This window comes from Microtus pennsylvanicus, chromosome 1 (assembly GCF_037038515.1).
Source record: "Microtus pennsylvanicus isolate mMicPen1 chromosome 1, mMicPen1.hap1, whole genome shotgun sequence".
Taxonomy (NCBI): domain Eukaryota; kingdom Metazoa; phylum Chordata; class Mammalia; order Rodentia; family Cricetidae; genus Microtus; species Microtus pennsylvanicus.
Genome location: NC_134579.1, coordinates 32,791,446 through 32,812,519, shown reverse-complemented (window position 1 = coordinate 32,812,519; position 21,074 = coordinate 32,791,446). Strand labels below are relative to the sequence as shown.

Sequence of the window (21,074 nt, the reverse complement as noted above, 5' to 3'; positions counted from 1 at the left end):
AACTCATACTTAACAACGTATAGACTCTGACACTAAGAGAAAGGGAAACAAAGCAATAACTGCAGGAGGTCACATAGATGAAAGATGGGAAGCCTAAGTTAACTTAGACTCTAGTATTAAAATTTTTAAGTAAAACAGAATCACACAGACCAAATCATTCATTACAATGATGAAGAAATCCCAAGAGAAGCTAAGTAAACGAGCTGCTATCCCATTTCCTCCCACCCTGGTGTCTAAGCTCCACCCACATGCTGTCCAATTCCGCCTCTCCACATCTGCAGTCTCCCTGAGACTGTCCCTGTCCCACAGACTTCACAGAGGAAGGATCAAAGGCTGAGACGTTAGTTGAGGTACTCAGTATTCTTCCTATTTCTTCTTAATAAAAGACTCTAAATTGTTCTCTACCCCACTCCGCAGAAAACACAAACATTTAAACCACACCCACCACTACTTTTGTCAATAAGTATTAAAGTAAGGTAACACCAATCCGTAACACCAGAGACTACAGACCTAACTGTGCTCACATACCCATTATGTCGAAGAACTCATCCAGAGCGCTGTGCAAGGCGGGGAACTTGTCTCTGTGCTCTTCCAGCAGCCAGATCAAACAGCGGGCTTCCTGCACTGAGTCGGGCTCGCAGAAGTAATCCAGCTGCTTTCCTTCTATAGAGCCCAGTTTGGGGCCGTATTTCTCATCCCAGAGGAAAGTCATGACGCTGAAATCAAGTTCCTTGAGAGATGCTCCGTATCGAGTAAAGAACGGTCCTGTGGCATCTAAGCCTGAAACAGAATACAGTCCAAATCACAGAAGTCAAATCTTCAGCAGAACCCCCAATCATTACATCCTCTGGAAGCAGCTCTATTTACAGTCTGCATACTTTTCAGTGACAATATTCAAATACTTGATAAACTCGTTAAACTATGGTACATTTCACAAACAAGACCTAACACCGAGATAGCCATAACAATTCTTCAGTAGATGAGTGATGGAGGAAGGTCAGTGGTTAAAAAGTAAAGAAACTGCTTGGCCCTCATAGGTTAAAACATAGGTGGGGGGAGTAAACAGAACAGAATGCTGGGAGGAAGAGGAAGTGAGCTCAGAGGCCATGCTCCCCTCTCCCGGGTAGACGCGATGAAGCTCCGACCCAGGATGGACGTAGGCTAGAATCTTCCCGGTAAGTGCACCTTGGGGTGCTACACACATTATTAGAAATGGGCTAGTCCAGGTGCGAGAGTTAGCCAAGAAGAGGCTAGTTATAATGGGCCAAGCAGTGTTTAAAAGAATCCAATTTCCCTGTTGTTATTTTGGGGCATAAGCTAGCCAAGCGGCCAGGAGCCGGGCTGTGGGAAGAAGCCCGCAGCTCCCCACAACAGATGAGGCCAGTGAGCCAAGCAGTTCTATGATGACACTAAATTCCCTTAAAAATATAATTTTCACTAATTCTTGACTTTTATTTCTAAGTGAATTGCCAAGATTTTACAATGTTTTCCTATATATATTCCATACCACCAAGATGTATAATATGCAAATCTTCCCAAATGCCTTGAAAAGAACTATGTTGGTCAGACTCCTCCAACACCTCCAAGACTTATTTCTCATCTTCCAAAACATCATAGCTCCTCGCTCTCTTCCTTCAAGCCTGAAAACTCCACATCAGTGACAAGGAAGCCCACTCCTCACAAATGCTTCCAAAAAGCAGAACAAAGTGAGCTCAGCTTCCCTGCACACCTCAAGGGCACCCTTGGCATAGGCCTAGGTGTCAAGTCAGCAAGATATCATTTGTAAAATTATTCTGGTGGCTGATTCCTCTAGACAAAACACTTAGCTCACAGAAGGCACGGGGTATGAGAATTCGGCATCTTTAAACAAAAGGACCCACACCTTCAATAAAGGTTTAACTGCCAGTGAGCTGCACACATTCCCTATCTATACTCTGACAGCGACAACTGGTGTGCTCTGCAGGTGAATGCAAGCAGACAACATCACCACGCAATGCTAATTTTCTCTCTCTTGCAAACTATTTCTCCCTCCATCCTTTTTAAAATGATCAAATAAATTGACTTCCAAATTAAACATATGAGTGATTCCACTGCATGGACTTTTGTGAGAAAGAAGTAAAATTCCATGAACTAAAAATTATTTCCTTTGTAAGCGAATGTGTTTTAATCCAGGTTAGAATAAAAGTTTAAGCTTACTTTAGAACTTAAAACCATGCGTATATTGTAGTCGCATTTCCCTTCTCTTAATAAATACAGCTTGCCTGAAGATCAGAAAAGTAAAACAGCTACACTGGCCAACTTTACAGACCAGGCAGCAATGACACACACTTTTAATCCCAGTAGCCACACTAGATTGCTAGAGAAACCAGGGGGAGTGGTGCAGGCCCTTAATCCCAGAACTAGAGAGGACTATAAAATGGCAGGAGGCAGCTCTCAGTCAGTCTCATTCTGAGATTCCTGGAGGCAGGATCACCATTTTGGACTGAGGTTGGTAAGAGTGGTAAGTTGCTTTGCTTTTCAGATCTTCAGGGTGAACCCCAATTTTTCTCTAAGTTTTTATTAACCGAGCTTCAGTACAGACTCACTGTCTTCAGAACAAACACGGACTACATGAGAAGGACTTGAAATTTCCTGCTAGTGAAGAACTGCAGGTCCAAATAAAAAATAGACAACCTAGAGTAGTGCTGGCCCTCTAACCTCTGGAGCATAGCCAGGTGAGACTACTTCTCTGACTCTCCTCTACAGCAAATAATGTAAGCAGTAACTTTTTAATTTGCTTATCTGATTAGCACCAGTGATAATCATTATTTAAGAGCAATTTTCTGGGACGAAAACCCAACAAGGCCCCTAAGGAGATCTGTGTGTTCAGATTCCAGCTCCGCCAAGCTGCAGTCATCACACACCATCAGCTCTCTGCAGAAGCCAGGCAGGCTCCACCCAAACTGATCTGAGAGACCCTGCTCTCTGTTCTGAGGGTCCCCGTCCTCAATCAACAGCTGCTAACCGATCATGTATTGTGCCTGGCCAGCCGCCATCCTAACCCTGCCCTCATAAGGCCAAGAGCATCCTCACCTAGTGTTAAACCACGGCATCTACAGTCCTTGCGTGGCCTCTGCAAAGGGCCTGCACTGACGAAAGTTTCCCCAGCCTTTCCTTCTCCCAAGCCAATCAGCAAAGCCACAATGGAGTGAAAGCAGGTGAATTCACAATAGGCAAGTACACTCCCCGGATTTCTCTACAATTAGCCCCATCTACTTATTGCTGCTGTTAAGCCTTTTCCATGGAATCTGAATTTTTTTGTTTCTCAGCACAGAAGCTGAAGTGAAGCCTCTGTACAGACAGCAGGGTGCACAGTAAGTAAACTGCACACATTTCCATCACTTCTGACTTAGCTCACACGTTCACAAACAGCTCACATAATTAAGCCTGCCTTTCCCATTCTATTCATCTAAAACAATGTATTACAACCTGTCTACAGTATAACCTGAAACCACCTGACAATGTACTTGTGCATTTAAAACACTGTTAATGAAGACAGCAGAGTGAAAGGGCTCACAGGCCTGCACTTACCCTTCCTGCTACACAACAGCACTCTAGAATGTAAAGGTACATACCGAAGCTATTCAGTCTCTGGATCCAGGGAGCCAACTTGGGGTCTACTTCTTTCAGCTCACTCAAAACATGCAGAAATATTCGCGTCTTCACTCTGTTCTTTTCTTCAACCAAGTGACTGATAACATAGTCTACTGCTTCACTGAGAAAATTTTTGCTAGAAAAACATGTTGTGTAGTCTTCTGTGCTCAGAACCTTCCAAGAAAGCAGCTCTTTGAGAAGTGTGGAAGTATTCAATATACCAGACTTAATCTTCTCAGCGTTCTGCTTGATGCACTGCAGGATTCTGTCATCAAGAAACTGACAACTCTTAACAGCATCCACGGTTCCTAAGTGAACAGAGGGTAGAGAATAAGCAGGACTAATCTGCAATTGCACAATCGAGCAAGCACACCACGCAGCATGCACAGTAACTGACATAGAGCACAGTGTTGCTGGTCTTTGTTTCTACAGACGGGAACATGAATGCAATCCCCACTACCACAAACTATGCAGTCAGTTTTCCTGCATCTGGGGAATCAGAGGGATCAACACATCCAGAGGCAATGGATAAGCCTTGCCCGGGAAAACCAACTTTGTGATTATGATGTCTTCCCTGCCAGGTAAGGTCCGATTTCTGTTTCTACTGAAATCAACTCGGAAAACTTAAAATATGGAATATACAATTTAATAGTACCTCTGAAAAGGCAGGAAAGTTCAAATTAAGTCGAAAATTCAGAGAATAAAAAGGTACTTTGAAGGTTGAGGCAGGAGGACCACAAGTTCAAGGCCCACGCTGCCTGAGTTCTGCATCAGTGGCTAAGGCCAAACTAAGCAATGGTGTCAAAGTGCCTCAAATAAAGACAAGGCAGAGGGCTCTGGGCACTGAGCTTGCTAGGACCTGCGTTCAAGCCACAGACCCAGGCTCCCAGAGCAAATACTTTACAATCTTCTTTTCACATCACGTATGTTAAAGCATTTAAAACATAATTTTCTTTAAGATAAGGTTTCTTCTCTCAAGTATTCTAACCCAGCCTCACCAACTACACTTCAGATGCAATAGTCTGGAAGAAGCACACAGTTAGTACACTGCTGGAAAAAATTCAGCACAAAAGATAATTTTCCAAATCTCCAAATACCAGGTAGATGAAAAATCAAGCAGCACGGAAACTATTTCGTTTGAGGAATATAAAATAGAAAATGGGGGAACACTTTCTCAACTTGAAACTGAAAATAAGTGTGTAAGCTATTCCCAGGACAGGAAAATCGTTTGAAACATTTATGCTCTGCTCAGCAGTGAGAACATGAGCATCAACTAAACGGTCAAACTGCCAGACTCTGGCATAATAAACCGACTCTCACATTATTCCACATCATTACTAACTCCGTTCCGGATGCTGGACCTTAGATCCACTTAGCACAACTGACAGGTCCTGGTCACATGTGACCCTACAGAGGTGGTCTGCCTGGAGCAGTTCCCTGGGGTTTTGCTTCAGTGCACTCCACACCAACATACTTGTCCCACAGTAACAGAGGCTGCATTTAGGGTCAGTATTAACATACTAACAAAAATCTGGTTTGGGGATATTAAAATACTAACTAAAAGCAGTATTCGACTCAGTAAAAATATGAAGAACATTCCTATTCTATTTTGAGACAGGCAGACACTATTTCTATGACCTGCACGTCTGAGTACCTTCTGGCTCTTCGGTTTTGGGTGGGTTGCTTTCTCTTAAGTCCTCTTCCTTTCTTTCTTGTGCTAACTTTTTGGCCTCTTGTTTTTGGATCTTCCTCTTCACTTTTTTGTCTTCTTTCAGTCGTAACTTCTCTAGGCTGAGAGACATTTACAATCAGCAACCATTTATCTCTGATAAACTCAGTAAGCTAGTTTCCCCTGTCTAGCGTAGAGACATTCTCCAACCATAAGGTTAAGATTTTTTCTTAAATTAGAACCTGTCCTACAATTTCTGCTCAATACAAAATTTGTAAGACCAATTCAGTCAGAATGAGGAAGCTATTTTATAAACACAAGCACATCAATCTAAGGATGCAACAAATAATACCATGTGGATGCTGTGTCCAGGTGCATGGACAACTGTGTGGTCAGTACACCACGTGGATGCTGTGTCCAGGTGTACGGCTGACTGTGTGGTCAGTACACAACATGGATGCTGTGCCAGGTGTACAGATAACTGTGTGGTCAGTACACCACGTGGATGCTGTGCCCAGGTACACGGATAACTGTGTGGTCAGTACACCACGTGGATGCTGTGCCCAGGTACACAGATAACTGTGTGGTCAGTACACCACGTGGATGCTGTGTCCAGGTGTACGGCTGACTGTGTGGTCAGTACACCATGTGGATGCTGTGCCAGGTGTACAGATGACTGTGTGGTCAGTACACCACGTGGATGCTGTGCCCAGGTGTACAGATGACTGTGTGGTCAGTACACCACGTGGATGCTGTGTCCAGGTACACAGATAACTGTGTGGTCAGTACACCACGTGGATGCTGTGTCCAGGTGTACGGCTGACTGTGTGGTCAGTACACCACGTGGATGCTGTGCCCAGGTGTACAGATGGCTGTGTGGTCAGTACACCACGTGGATGCTGTGCCAGGTGTACAGATGACTGTGTGGTCAGTACACCACGTGGATGCTGTGCCAGGTGTACAGATGACTGTGTGGTCAGTACACCACGTGGATGCTGTGTCCAGGTGTACAGATGACTGTGTGGTCAGTACACCATGTGGATGCTGTGCCCAGGTACACAGATAACTGTGTGGTCAGTACACCACGTGGATGCTGTGTCCAGGTGTACAGATGGCTGTGTGGTCAGTACACCACGTGGATGCTGTGCCCAGGTACACAGATAACTGTGTGGTCAGTACACCACGTGGATGCTGTGCCAGGTGTACAGATGACTGTGTGGTCAGTACACCACGTGGATGCTGTGCCCAGGTACACAGATAACTGTGTGGTCAGTACACCACGTGGATGCTGTGCCAGGTGTACAGATGGCTGTGTGGTCAGTACACCACGTGGATGCTATGCCAGGTGTACAGATGACTGTGTGGTCAGTACACCACGTGGATGCTGTGCCCAGGTACAAAGATAACTGTGTGGTCAGTACACAACATGGATGCTGTGCCCAGGTACACAGATAACTGTGTGGTCGGTACACCGCGTGGATGTTGTGTCCAGGTACACGAACGACTGTGTGGTCAATACAAAAGGAATAAAGTCTGTAAGATGACTTGTATAAGTTCTCATTTAAAGTCATATCTTGTAATAAACCAACAAAGCCCTAGACCTAAAATGTAAGAATTTGGTGGATGTGGTACTGTGAAATAGTTCCAACAAATAATTCTGCTCAACTTTGTTTTTCTTGGTCACAATGATACAACCAAAAGAGAGAAAACTCAGTTTTTAGAATGAAACCAAGTAGCAGGCCCAGAATGAAAAGAAAGAAGGACTGGGATGATTGTCTGAGCAAAGATGTAGAGAGGCAAAACACTGAGAATTTCAAGGTAAGAACTAGATATTGGTTCAAAATGTTTGCTGAAGAGATGAAATTTTTTTAAAGGCTTTTGAATTAAAGCTAAAACAACCAAGGATGAATAAACCATTTTTACCAAAGTGCCAACTCTGTTAACAAACATTAAATCACAACGTAAAATGTCATAATTTTAACCATAAATCAGTAACAATTTTCATTCAAGCTTCATTAGTATTTAACCATTCCAGGCTAGTCTAATACTTTTTAGTTTTAAATATGTATTAAATATTTTAATATTTATTTTTTAGTATGCACAACTTTAAAAAAAACAGCATAATTTAGATAACTTGAATTTAATATAATTATTTTACCTGACATCATAAAAGTGAAAAGTCTTACCTAGAACATTTCTGTTTCAGAATAGGTCTTGAAGGAGCCTTTTCTTTTACGATCTTGTGTTCAAACTTTAAATAAAACAAAGACAACACAACTTTTCTCACACTGTCATGACGTAAAGCTCCGAAGCACAAGGAGCAAGAGTCTCAGAAGCACACGGCCAAGCTCAACTGACAGCAGCTCTGGTCTCCCACCCCACAACCGCCCTGAAAGCTCTAGTGAGTAATACCCAAAGGGAACCAAAGACACTTTAAGAAGTTTTAAAAAATTATAACCAAGGAGAAAAGCTAATATATTATAAATGTTATTACAATCCCTCAATGCTGTTACTCCCAGATTGCTAAATTCAAAATAATCTAAGGTACTCCCGTCTGCTCTCCCAAAGGTCACATCCTCACCAATACCCAAAAGTTTAAGAGAAAAAAAATCAACAAAGAGCAAAAACAGAACTGAAATGTAAACCCACCCTCCCTGTAAGCATCAGTGATGAAGAACACCTCACTGCAATGCACACGCAACCCCTGCACACTACATAACTCCACACATTGTATCAGCTTATGAAGTCTTTTCTTTGTTACTTACTTCACATTTAACTTGACCACCACTGCTAAAGATGATAATCTTGGAAATGATTCCCTCACAGTCAGGCGTGAGACAAATTCCTTGTAGAAAATCCTTTTGATTTAAAAGAGAAAGGTGATATCCACAGTGGATAAACCAAGATATATGCAGTGTCACAACCCCAGGACAGTGTGCACCTTCTTCAGCAAGTCCTAACAACCCTTCTGAGTATGGTCAAAGCAAAGTGCGCTCAGGTGATGTGAGCCATGGCTAAGCAGTAGCTCGGTCCTTTCACAGACTGGCCACTGCCTTCCCCTTCTGACACAGGAACACGTCCCAGGAAAGGCCACTCTTCAATGTGCTTTCAGAAACAGAGGAGGCACACAGACCAGAGCTGCCACCCCTCAGCCCGATCAACAACTGGAAACTTTAAAGCACTTAATCCAGAGACAGAGTTGTCAGTGAGCTGTAAGGGAGCACTACAAGGAGCCGGGCAACCAGAGAACATACGATGGTCAGGAAGAGAGCAGGAGAGACCCCATGGCAAGTTCTGCCTCACAGCCCTCTCTCCAGGTGTATTACAATATGCTTCTACCTAACCTGACTAATTCCTACTGCTAAGTTATGACACAACCCCTCTTCCCCAAAAGAAAACAGTTCCTTTGGCTAATTCCATACAGACCATAAGTATATTTTATGGATGCAAATTAGACTGTAATATTATCCCTTCTTTCAGAATGTTCTTGATAATTAGAAGGCCCACCCTGAAGAGAAATAACATATATTTTAAGTTGGTTTCTTAAATTTTGGTAGAAAGTAGACGTTTTGAGACTTTGAATGTTCATTAATACTTTCTGGTGACTAACTGGACAGTCTCTGGAGAATAATACTGTAGAGCATAACTTAAGATATGGACATTAAAACCAAACCTTAAAACGTTTATTTTTGCTAATAATGATGAAAATGCTAAACTTAAGTAATTGCCCATACAGTCACAAACATGAACACACTGCTTTCCTGCCTTGTTATTACCATGTATAAAGCATTATAATTCTGGCTATCGAGCCCAGGAAGAAATATGCATTTGGTAAAAACTTTTTAAAATCAATGTCCAGAGTGGGGGGAAAAGATCAATGCACAAGCACAATGCAAAAATCTAACCTCATGCCTTACCTTGTCAATTTTGTCATTAAACGTTGTTGTTTTTAACTTTTTCCAGCAGTTCATGTGAAATTCTACCTTACAGTACTGACAACAGCTGATTCGTATAAAACCCTGGAGTAAAACAAAAAACAACAAAAAATATACTTTTAAAACAAATCTGTACCAACACATGCATGATAGCATACACTGAGATAATTAGAGATCTTATATTCACCCTAACTAGGAATACTACTTCCCTATGGAGAGATATTCTTCTACAGCACTGAAGAACTTGGCATCTTCACTTCTACAGCAGGAAGATGCACTATCCTTCTGATACAGCAAGTGCTGGAGAAACATTTTTTCTGACCTACTAACTAGAGGCAGCAGGACAGTGGGCAGCTACTATCTTCTAAAGTAAACCTTTAGCTTCAACATTCAGTGACAGATTTGCCCTAAATTAGGTCTCTAACGAATAATTCAGACATCAATGGCCTTTAAATTCTCATATTAAAATTTTACACATATTTAAAATGCAACAAGTCAGAGGTAATAATCATTTTATTTCCTATGTTTCAGAGAACAAAATGGAGCCAGTTAGCCCGCTTTTTCAGGTCACCAGCCCACGTCATTTACTTTGGTTACTCTGGGTTTCTATGTAATAAAACAAAAATATAAAAAACTCTAGGGGAATGGGAAGGAGGAAGACATAAAATTGCGCCCAAGCCAGAGACCTATGAGCCTCTACTCTCATTGAATCTTTTATGGATTAATTCTGAGGAAGTTTTATAAAACAGCAAGTTTATTACTGACCTTAAAGTCCGGATCAGTCAGGTAAATCTGAATTTTGGAATATCCACGGCACTGCTGATAGCAGCAAACAGCATCAGGCACAGGGGGAAACTTGCATTCTTCAACAAACTTCTCCAGCATCGTCTAAAACAAAATGTATGAAAAGTGATAAACACCGCCACAACCATTAATATCAACAGAAATGCTGGAGAGTTCAAGAATTTCTGCTATCATATATGGTCTACCTAAGAACAACCTACAAATGCTTAAGTTTTTTCTTCGGGAAAAAATATTGTGGATGGGATGAAACACAACAGGGGACCAGGCTTTGTTAGACCATTTGTTAACAGAGAAGTTGTTTGGGCCTATGGCAGGGCAGATTATAGCCAGGCTAGAAGAGATATAGAGAGGCTGTAGGCAGAGTCAGGGAAAACACCATGTAGCTGCTGAAAGAAACAGACGCCCACCAGAACCTTACTGGTAAGCCACAACATCATTGCAACACACAGAGTAATAGAGATGGGTTAATTTAAGATGTAAGGGCTAGCTAAAAATACACTTGAGACACTGGCCAAGCAGTGTTGCAATCAATATAGTTTCTGTGTGATTATTCGGGTCTGGGCGAGCAGGAAATGAACGAGCAGTCTGCTACTACAAAATATCTTTATAATGTCAGTCAACTTTATACTGCTGTAACCGTCAAAGCTCATTTTACAATGTACAGTTCTTAGAAACCTTATTCAAAAATTAAGAGGACTCAGAAGCTAGAGAGAACCTTGTGACGACCCTGTGAATACTCTTTCCCGAACTCTGTGCTCCATGGACCATAACAACAATATAAAGAAGTCTAGGGGAATGGGGAGGAAGGGACATCTAGAATCCACACTTCTACCTGGCCCTCTGAACCCCTCTGAACTTGTACTTATTTACCCTGAAGGATTTAGTCCACCACTACAGGAGCCCCCAGAAGATCGTGCAAGGCTTGCAGTGCTGGCTCTTGGGCCTCTACCTCAGCCTTGTACCAAGACAGAGAAACTTAACAAGCTTTGTTCTGTTCTAACTTATGCGCAAGACAATTCACATAAGAGTACAATACTACATTCGAATTTCTCTGTGTGACAGATTCTTGAGCCATTTCCCCCCTTCAGTCTATTTTTTTTTTATAATTTTTTTTTTCTTTTTCGAGACAGAGTTTCTCTGTAGCTTTGGGGCCTGTCTTGAAACTCACTCTGTAGACAAGGCTGGCCTCCAAGTCACAGAAATCCGCCTGCCTCTGCTTCCAGAGTGCTGGGATTAAAGGTGTGCGCCACCACTGCCCGGCCCTTCAGTCTATTTTTATAAAAAATTTTAAATCTGTCTCTGTGTTTTTATGCTATGTGCATGTGTGTATATGTACCACGTGTGTGCCTGGTGCCCAGAGTTTATACAAGACTATTAGATCCCTGGAACTGGAGTTAAGGGTGGTTGTGAACCATCATCTGGGGCTAGGAACTGAACCTGAGCCCTTCAAAATCAATTAGGCTCTTAGCCAATGGGCATGGCTCCAGACACAATGCTTCAGGCGCTTACGGACTGTGCTGGTGTGAACACCACACAAACTTCTGCAGAGAGCATGCTTTCCTTTCTCTGTACACACTGAGGCATACGACTGCTAAATCATGCAGTATCTTGTATTTGACTATCTGAGGAATTGTCTGGCAATTTTTACAGAACTATAGCATTCTTTTCCTGTACCCTGCTACAGCTGAGTGGAAGCAACCTGGCATGTCACTGGTTTTCATTTGCATTTCCCTGGTATTGATACTGTGCTAATTGGCCACTTTTGTATTTTCTTAGTGAAATATCTATTAAAGTCCGGTCTTCTTTTTAATTACTCATCTTTTTTATTGACTTTTAAAAGTTAAGTGTGATTTTTAAGATTCACCAAAATCAAGTTCTAAGTGTATACGAGAATTCATACGTAAAGCCCTAGCTCACAAAATTCACACGTGGTTTAGTCTTTTTGGATCCAGGAATGAATCCTTATAGCCTTAGAAATGACATTGATTTCCTGTTTTCTGAACCAAGTACAATATCAATAACTATAGTATATTAACAACTACAGTGTATCAGTAACTACAGTATAGCAATAACCACAGAGTATCAATAACTACAGTGTAGCAATGATTACCATAGCGCTAATAAAGTACCAATGCCATACTGATACCTAGGTAAAAAAGTATCACATATTCTATAAATTCCTTGCTGCTTAATCTTCTGCTCATCACTTAACCTCTCCAACTCCACCTTCCCCAGTGTAAAACAGGAATGGTCATGATCCCCATCTCAGGACTGCTTTAGGGACAACCAACATCAACAGAAGGTGTGAGTCTAGCGCACAGGTGGTCTATCTGCCTTCAGAGCTGTGGGCAGAGCACGGTCACTACGTCCTCTATAACAATGGGCTCCTGCAGCAGAACAAAAAAATTTACCTTGGGGGCTGGAGAGATGGCTCAGAGGTTAAGAGCACTGATTGCTCTTCCAGAGGTCCTGAGTTCAATTCCCAGCAACCACATGGTGGCTCACAACCATCTATAATGAGATCTGGTTCCCTCTTCTGGCATACAAACATACATGGAAGGAATGTTGTATACATAATAAATAAATAAATCTTTAAAAAAAAATTTACCTTGATTTTTTCTGGCTTAGATTCTTCAATAATCACATTGCTTGTGGGCCAAGTTAGAACTCCAGGAAGACGATAAACCAAAGTCTTTGCTTTTTCAAAGTGATTAAGAGCTTCAAGAAATCTAAAGCCAGAATTGGGAAGAGAAAACATTAGAGATGTGATGTAATTTTACTCCACAGGAAATCTCACCAAGATCTCAAACCTAGCAGAGACCACATATGATAATTCAACAGACATAAATATTCAACGTAATATATTTTCTTTTTAAAACTTACAACACTGCTGCTACTTCCTGCTGCAGTAATGTAAACAAAGTGCATCTCTGTTCCAGAATCCCTCACACACCTGACCCTGTCCAGACAGTAACTAGAAACTAAAACAACTTTCCATTCTCTGAAAAACCCACAAAGAAGTTGTGGGCACATGCTAAGATAGAGATCAAGAATATCATAAAATTTCCTCTAAAAAGTAAAAGATTTAAGGTGAATTAACTGTTATAAATGATAATATTCAATTATCAAGAGTTATTTTTTTCTATTAAAAAAACCTAGAACACCCACCACTCTGACAGCAAGGATCTCAACAGTCTTAAATACTCTACTCCTGTTCCGTCAGGACTACAGCCAGTTTAGGGAGACAAGACTGAAAGACAGGAACTGTGGAGAGAACAGCTGCAGGCGAGACTCAAGAGCAAGTGTTCCCACTACAGAAAGCTTTAGAGAGCAGGCTCCTGTGCTCAACCTGCAGTCTCTGCAGCTGTTCCTTCTCTCACTCCCTATGTGCTTTGAGGCTACCAGCGCCTTAAGTTAATAACATCCATAATATCATGCTGCACTTAGATAGCAAACAGATCCAGGATCTGGAGAGACACCCAAGTCAAGCATGTGTCACTACCATATGGGGGCGTGAATGAAAATGGCCCCCTTAGGCTCAGAGGGAGTAGCACTACTACAGGGAGGTATGGCATTGTTGAAGGAAGTGTCACTGGGGGTGGGCTCTGAGGTCTCTGATGCTCAGGCCATACCCAGTATGGCATTCTCTTTCTGCCGGTTGTAGATCCAGATACAGAACTCTCAGCTCCTGCCGGCATGTCATCATGTTCCCACCATGACAACGGACTAAACCTCTTACCTATAAGCTGGCCCCAATTAAATGTTCTCCTTTTAAGAGTTGCCATGGTTAAGGCATCTCTTCGTAGCAATAGAAACCCAAACAAAGATAACCATGAAGACCCAAGTTCAGGATCCCAGCACCCATCTAAATGTGCAGTGCAGCAGCATACGTCCCTAACAGCAGTGCTGGGAGGAGGGTGGGAGTGCAGAGAAAGGCGGAAGCTGGGGCTCACTGCTCAGCCCAGATTCGCTCACACAGCAAGCTCCAGTTCAGTGACAGACTCTCTCAAAAACTCCAGTGCAAGGGCTGGAGAGATGAGTGGCTCAGAGGATAAAGGCATGCAACACCTGGACCCCGTATAAATGTGGAGGAATGTCCTCTGAGGTGCACAAGGTGTTGTAACACATGGACTGTGCACATACACATAGTAACAACCAATTAAAGAAATATGCTAGAGCTGGGTAAGGTGACAAACGCTTTAAACTCCAGCACTGGGGATGCAGTGATTTCAAAGCTTGCCTGATTTACAGAGCAAGCTCCATGCCAGCTGGGGCAATACACTGAGACCTTAAACAAAATGTAAAAAACAAGCCAGGCGTCAGTGGCACATGCCTTTAATCCCAGCACTCAGGAGGCAGAGGCAGGTTGATCTCTGTGAGTTCAAGGCCAGCCTGGTCTACAAGAGCCAGTTCCAGGACAGGCTCCAAAGCTACAGAGAAACCCTGTCTTGAAAAAACCAACCAAACAAAAAACCAAAACCAAACTGAACAAAAAATAGGGCTGGAGAGATAACTTAGTAGCTAAGGACATTTAATGCTCTTGCAGAGAACCAGAAATTGGTTACCAGCATCCATGTGGCAGCTAAAAGCCCTATATAACTCCAGGGGCAGAGGATCAGGCGCTGCATGCATATAATATCCAGCCAAGTGTGGTGGCACACATGTTTAAAACACAGCACTCGAGAAGCAGAGGCAGACTGTTCTCTTTGATTATAGGCCAGCCAAGATTATATAGGGAGACTGTATTTCAAACCAACAACAGAAAAATAATAGTAATAATAATAATAATGAGGTATAATGATAAAAATAGAGAAGATACCCATAATCAATCTCTAGCTTACATGTGTATACACATATACTCACCAAAAAAACACAACACTTCTGTCCTGCAAATCTCCAAGTATGCACACATATGCTCACCTAAAAACCTCTCAATCCCCCAAAAATCCCTTCTATAAATGAATTAACCATGACAAAGACCGTCAGCCTGCGGTTCACCACGGTTTCCACTCACCTGTTTTTCTTCAGATACACTTTTCCTATTCCACAGTAGGCCAAGCAGTCAAGGCCCTCATTGGGGTAGTGCTCAATGATCCTTCTGAATTGGTTTTCTGCTTCAGACAGCTCCTTTAAGAGAAGCGAGAACCATCACTTACAAGAGAGAAATGCTTAGATTATCTCAAAGCTGTTTCTTGTCTAATGCTTAAAAAAGCCACCTGTGTCAAAAGTTCTTATAAAATTTTACCTTTTATATTTCGTTTTCTTATAAATTACATAAATTTCTGATCAACATGGTACCCATGGAAATGCAGAGTAACATCAGAAGTAATCCTGAAGGAAACAGACTACCAGTCGAAAGACATCTAGGGAAATGCACAGGCCAGCTTTCACTACAAACAGGTACGAACTCGAGGTTTAAAACTCACTTGGCCACACCCCTTGGAAGAACTGCCCCTCCAATGACACTGCCATGACACTTTATGCAATGGGAAAAGCACTTGTGCACACTGCGCCATGGTGAACACAACAGAACTGGAGTGCCTTCTTATTGTTCTCAACAGGGATCTCTGTGCTTTAGATAACTCTATTTTTGAAAAACCAACAAACACATTTGTAGTTGAGAGAAACAACAGCAAGTATTTGTGACTGAAGAGAGTCAGGATAAATGGGGCTTGGCACGCCAAGAATGCACACAAGGGAAGCTGCACGCATGCTTCACAAGGAGCGAAGGGACAAGTGTGTGAAGTCAATATGATCAAGACACATTGCACACGTGCATTAGATTCTAAAGAACTAGAATTATGACATCTAACTTTTTGAAAAGAAAAAAGAGGAATACTAGTCCGGTGAAATTTTTTGAATGTGTAAGTTTTACTCTACCTTTCTCTTTTAAATTAGTTTCACTATTTTTATAGTCAATCAGAGGCAAAAAAACCACCCCTATTTCTTCCATTTTGATAAAGCAAAACATGGTATTTTACCATGATACAGTTAAAATTACAAAGTCTTGTCTCCAACCACCACTAGAAAATGTAACCAGACAGACATTCACAGAAGATAATCCAGCTGTCACATCAAAAAAAAAAAAAAAAAAAAAAGGAACAAGATCTCAGGTACCACGAACCTTTGGAAGTGAAAAGTGGTAATTTAAGCTTGCATATAATGGGAAGCTTAGAACCAAGTTGGCAGGAAGGGCGTATTACATGGGCTTGTTACATCTGAGGTCTCTAAGTAAGCATCCCAGGGAAGCACAGAAGGCATAAGAGCCATGAGATCTCAGGAAGTCACAGTTGAACCTTACATGCAGCTATGGGAAGCCCAACTCAAGCAGCAATCCAACAGTCATGCACTCACCATCCAGGCCTAAGGATATCAGCAAGGCCATTCTCATGCTTAATTTTTCTAAGAAGATATCTCACTCCTACATTAGCACGGCCTATATAACCTCCCCATATGCGACGGTAACATGATGTGATCTATGGATGGTCTGGGTACTTTTACTATTACAAACTGCATACTTAGACCCTCACAAATAATACAATGCCCTGCTGTTTACAAGACTATACATAACTACAGAATCACAATGATGCCCTTTCCCTGAACATTATGGTTTTGAAATCTACCTATCTTGATAATGCTAAATTTTCCTAGCAATTGCCAAGTACAGTCTTTTTCTACTAGGAATATAAACAATATTTTCTTTTCTTTTTTGGAGATAAGGTCTTGGTCCAGGCAGGTCTCAAAATTGTGCCTCTCCTGGTTTTTGCCTGTGTTGGAATTAGCTACCACCCTGCCTAACTAGCCTCCCCCCGCCCCAAGCTTTCCTATAAAACAAAGCACTCACAACTTTCAGAAGCAAGACGGAGGGGTGCCAAGTCTGGGGTCAAACCAGGCAGATGGTAAGACCCTGGCTAATGCCCCACCCCCAAAAACAAAGTTAAACCCAGTATTTCAGTTCTTCAAGAAAGGAATGAGTTAAACAGAAAAACATTTTTAAAATTGCGTTCATAGTCAATGTCACATTTCAGTTATCTCTGCTAAAAGCTTACCTCGGGCCGTCCTATTCCAAGGAGGGAAATAGCAAGACCATAGACTACCAGTACATAATTAATCATGGCCAGGTTCAATTGCTGTCAACAAAAATGCATCAGTTAATAATCTGAACACAACCTTGTTCATGCTGAATTAGAGTAACTTCTAGCTACAACAAGCATATGACACCTTACCGACAGAACAAATGAGTCAGAAACACATTGGCAGAATAAGCGGCCCTGTTTCTGTAACCTCTTCCCACACAGACTGTCTCAGAGTGCCATGAGGCACAACTCACTATGGATTAGAAAGGTTGCATTCTTTTGGATGTAACAGGGCCTAGAGACAGACTGAGGTACCTGCCCTTAAAACCTTGCTTAAGAATAGAAGTAGTCAAAATCCTTAACCTGATGGGCAGTGCTCCTAACAGTCATGAACAATGGTCTAGGAAGGAGAGTCACGTGGATCTCACTAACTGGGAGCACTACCCGCTTCGCACACTGGGAGGAGTCACCTACTGCAGAAAGTAAACTCAGGTCCTCTTCTAAACCCGTCTGAGGAGCACTACTACAGCTATAGAACTGCAGTCCATCGAACTCACCCTGATTTTCTGAGGATCTAAACCATTTAGCAGCTCTGTAAAGGCCTGGGCTGCGCTGCGGCAGCGATGCTCCAACAAGGCTGTGTACCCATCCTGAATTAAGCTTCTCAGCATTTTCATGATGTTAGCAAAATCCTGGGTAAAAAAAAAAAACAAGAAAAAAAAAAACAGTAGTCCAACTCTGTATCTTGTTAGTCTAAAATTTAAGACAGTAAGTTGACCAGAAATGAAGATTTTCAACAAGTTAATTACAATGATTTCTTTTGTGTGGGTGAGTGCACCTGCCAGGACACACACGGAAGCCAGAGGGCAGCTTGAGGGAGTCATTCCCCACCCACTGAGCTACCCCACTGCCGTGATCCAGAACCTGTCATAATGACAGGCAAACATCCCACTACATCTCAGCAATACATAGACAGGCGTCATTGTCCGTGACAAGTGGCTCATTTTAGTGGGTCTTCTTTACTTTCCAGAGCCAGAAGAGTATTTTCAAGTTTCAATAACATGCTAAGACCGAGCCAGCTCCTCCACAGGTGAGCCTTGTAGCTGGGACTAAAATAATTAGCACACATTAGAACAAGCAATCTATGTACTGAACACTCTCGGAGTTTTAACAACTGCCACCCTACCCTGAAATAAATGCTATTTCAGGTTCTAACTCCTCTCACGGTCGACATGAACACACATCCAAACACAACTATTAGGATGCACGTCAGTAAGTCAGATGCAAGAAAAGACAAAGGGAAAACTAAAATTAAAAGTACCAGTACTCTTGGGGCTGGAGAGATGGCTCAGTGGTTAAGAGCATTGCCTGCTCTTCCAAAGGTCCTGAGTTCAATTCCCAGCAACCACATGGTGGCTCACAACCATCTGTAATGAGGTTTGGTGCCCTCTTCTGGCTTGTAGATATACACACAGACAGAATATTGTATACATAATAAATAAATAAATATTAAAAAAAAAAGTACCAGTACTCTTATGCCTTTTACTCGGACGATATGTATATGTTATCATTTAAATTTATATTTTAATTGCATAGCAATGGGTTCCACAGAGTGTAGGGGTAAGGTCACAGTAAACCAGACACATATAAACCAGTCAGCGTGAGAGAATACAAGTTTTCTGGGTGCAACGTTACAAACATCCAGAAGATCTTATCCCCTAGGGGAAGCCTTGGTGACCTCTACCCAATAAACCAAGTCTAAGAAAATCTCCTCTCAAAATTTACGAGGAAAAGAGGGGTCTTTTGTATAAACTTGGTTTGTTATAGTATTTAAGATACAGTGTGAAACTGTATTTACTTTTAAGGTATGGCCTTAACAGTACAAAACATGATGTTCTCCCCAAAATATTCATTACTGCTTTGTAAGAATTGATCTAATTTTAATTGCTTTGTTACTTGAGAAAACAGATCAATAGAGCAAGACAATTTCGTTGGAAATTATTTCCCTCAATACAGGGAACGTGGACTCTCTGGACTGGACGCTCCCAATGAGCAGGCTGAACCTTACCACAGACCCAATTTTCTCTTCATAGGGATGGGCTCTAATACAAGCATTTTGAATGAGCAAACTGGGCTCTCAGAAACTATAGTGTATGTTTAAATGATTTTCGCATCTTCAAAAGCTATTTCTGCTTCAATTCCTCCATGTGTTTTAGACTCAGTAAAATCAACACACAGCTAAAATCTGTTAGATTCTAAACAATTAAACATTTGTTTTAGTCACTTATAAGATTTGTTATACAGATCTAAAATAAAACAATTTTTAATGGCCCAGATATTTAGAAAAAATATCCTCAGCCATGTTAATATGCCATTTCATCACTGTATAACGTAACAGAATTTTTATATGAAGTTTCCTTTGTTTATATAGAACAGTCATCTGATTCACATTAAATCATTCAAGAAAGGTCGGCTCTGGTGATTTTAGAGCAGGAAAATGAACTGCAAGCAATTCAATTGTATTACATACTTGAAAAACATTTGAAGTTAGCATTATTAAACTTTTCTACAGGAAAAGTCTTCTCTATTACCTGGTGTATGGCTCTGGAAGATTTTGAAAACTGTTTCTCCAAAAGGCTTTTCAAATCTAGTGGTAAAGTCAGTTGCGAATTAGAACTGAAGGAGAGAAAAGAAAAACATGTACTGTAAAACACTGTCAGAACAAAGCAGTTCTACATAAAGAAAAAAATATATTCACTGATACTCATTTCAAATATGACCCAAATTCTTGAACAGAAGTATTACCAACATGCTGATTCCACCCAAATTGAACTATAAAATCAATGTGGTCACCATTAAAACCCTGTAAAATTAGAGAAGAAACAAACCTGGCCTTTTCTGATTCATTGTTTCGTGATTTTTGTTTTCCTTTATGTTTTGGAGGCTGACCTGCAAAGATAAAAAGTATTTGTTCCTGAAACCGCACATAAAACCTACAAGACTATGCATGAAACACAAAAGTGCATGCTAACTGGACTGCAAACATAAAAAAACAGCAACAAAAGACATGTCAAGTGGAGTAAGGAAGCCAAGAAGCAGCAGTGTCTGTGACTGCAGCTTCACATCCTCAGAACAGCTAATGATGGTGCAAGGGCTGGATAATACGCTAACATTCTGACAGCTACTGTCTGAGCCTCCGCAGACAGTCCCTGCTCTCAGGCAGCTTACACCTGGGCTGGAAGAGACATAAGCCACTTTGGCAACAAACCATTACCAAAGACAAAACAAAACACCGAGATGCCATTGACATATTAATTCCATAGTCAGTAATTGCTCTCTAATTACAGGAGGAAGATTAGTCACTTTAGTGAGAATATTTTGAAAAAGATATTTGGTTTTGAAGGATAAGCAGATATGGGAACTCAAGATCAGAAGTCATTTCAGAAATACTGAGTAAATATGTTATCCAAGAGATCCGCGAGGGTGGAAGGACAGATGGGCTACGAAGGCAGATATTAGGGGGTCACTGCAGACCCCCAGCTCCATCAGCCCCGTCTTCATTCCACTGGCAGGAGAAGGAGCCAGGGAAGTGCATCCTCAAAGCTGTGCTAGAGAGCTGTGTGTGATGGACGGCCGGGGAGACAGTCACTATGAAGAGACCAGAGCCCTGATGGTCTCAAACATAAGAGCTCCCTAAAGCAGAATTCTGCTTTGATGTTTTTAATGCTCAGATTTATTTATTTATTTTTATTGTATGTATATGTGTGACCTGCCTGCATGTGTGTGCACCACGTGTGCCTGGTGCCAGTGGCAGTCAGAAGAGGGTGCTGTAGCTCCTAGAGCTGGAGCTACCAATGGTTATGAGCTTGACTTCTGCTGTGCGGCACAAAGCTACTGAACTAATTCCAGGACCTCAAGTTTTCTACCTGAAGAGAAATGCTTGACGAATGGACAAGA

General features: G+C 41.7%; 1 protein-coding gene and 1 non-coding gene across 7 annotated transcripts in view; both read right to left on the bottom strand.

Annotated features, from left to right (window-relative positions):
- The window catches only part of Ttc3 (tetratricopeptide repeat domain 3), a 102,311-nt gene that overhangs the window by 37,955 nt on the left and 43,282 nt on the right, over positions 1 to 21,074 (bottom strand). For 5 of the 6 annotated variants that reach the window (XM_075960763.1, XM_075960781.1, XM_075960792.1 and 2 more), the window contains 13 exons: positions 20,006 to 20,066; positions 19,709 to 19,793; positions 17,675 to 17,809; positions 17,091 to 17,171; positions 15,056 to 15,168; positions 12,650 to 12,770; positions 10,003 to 10,125; positions 9,220 to 9,321; positions 8,068 to 8,160; positions 7,489 to 7,553; positions 5,288 to 5,424; positions 3,615 to 3,941; positions 529 to 780 (listed from right to left, as the gene is read on the bottom strand). In XM_075960763.1, the coding sequence (XP_075816878.1) occupies positions 529 to 780; positions 3,615 to 3,941; positions 5,288 to 5,424; positions 7,489 to 7,553; positions 8,068 to 8,160; positions 9,220 to 9,321; positions 10,003 to 10,125; positions 12,650 to 12,770; positions 15,056 to 15,168; positions 17,091 to 17,171; positions 17,675 to 17,809; positions 19,709 to 19,793; positions 20,006 to 20,066 (1,695 nt within the window). The remainder of the gene's footprint in view (positions 1 to 528; positions 781 to 3,614; positions 3,942 to 5,287; positions 5,425 to 7,488; positions 7,554 to 8,067; positions 8,161 to 9,219; positions 9,322 to 10,002; positions 10,126 to 12,649; positions 12,771 to 15,055; positions 15,169 to 17,090; positions 17,172 to 17,674; positions 17,810 to 19,708; positions 19,794 to 20,005; positions 20,067 to 21,074) is intronic. The other variant, XM_075960772.1, reaches the window with a different exon arrangement.
- Positions 4,066 to 4,222, bottom strand: LOC142842866 (U1 spliceosomal RNA). Its single transcript, XR_012909521.1, has one exon. It is a non-coding gene; the product is annotated as a U1 spliceosomal RNA (small nuclear RNA).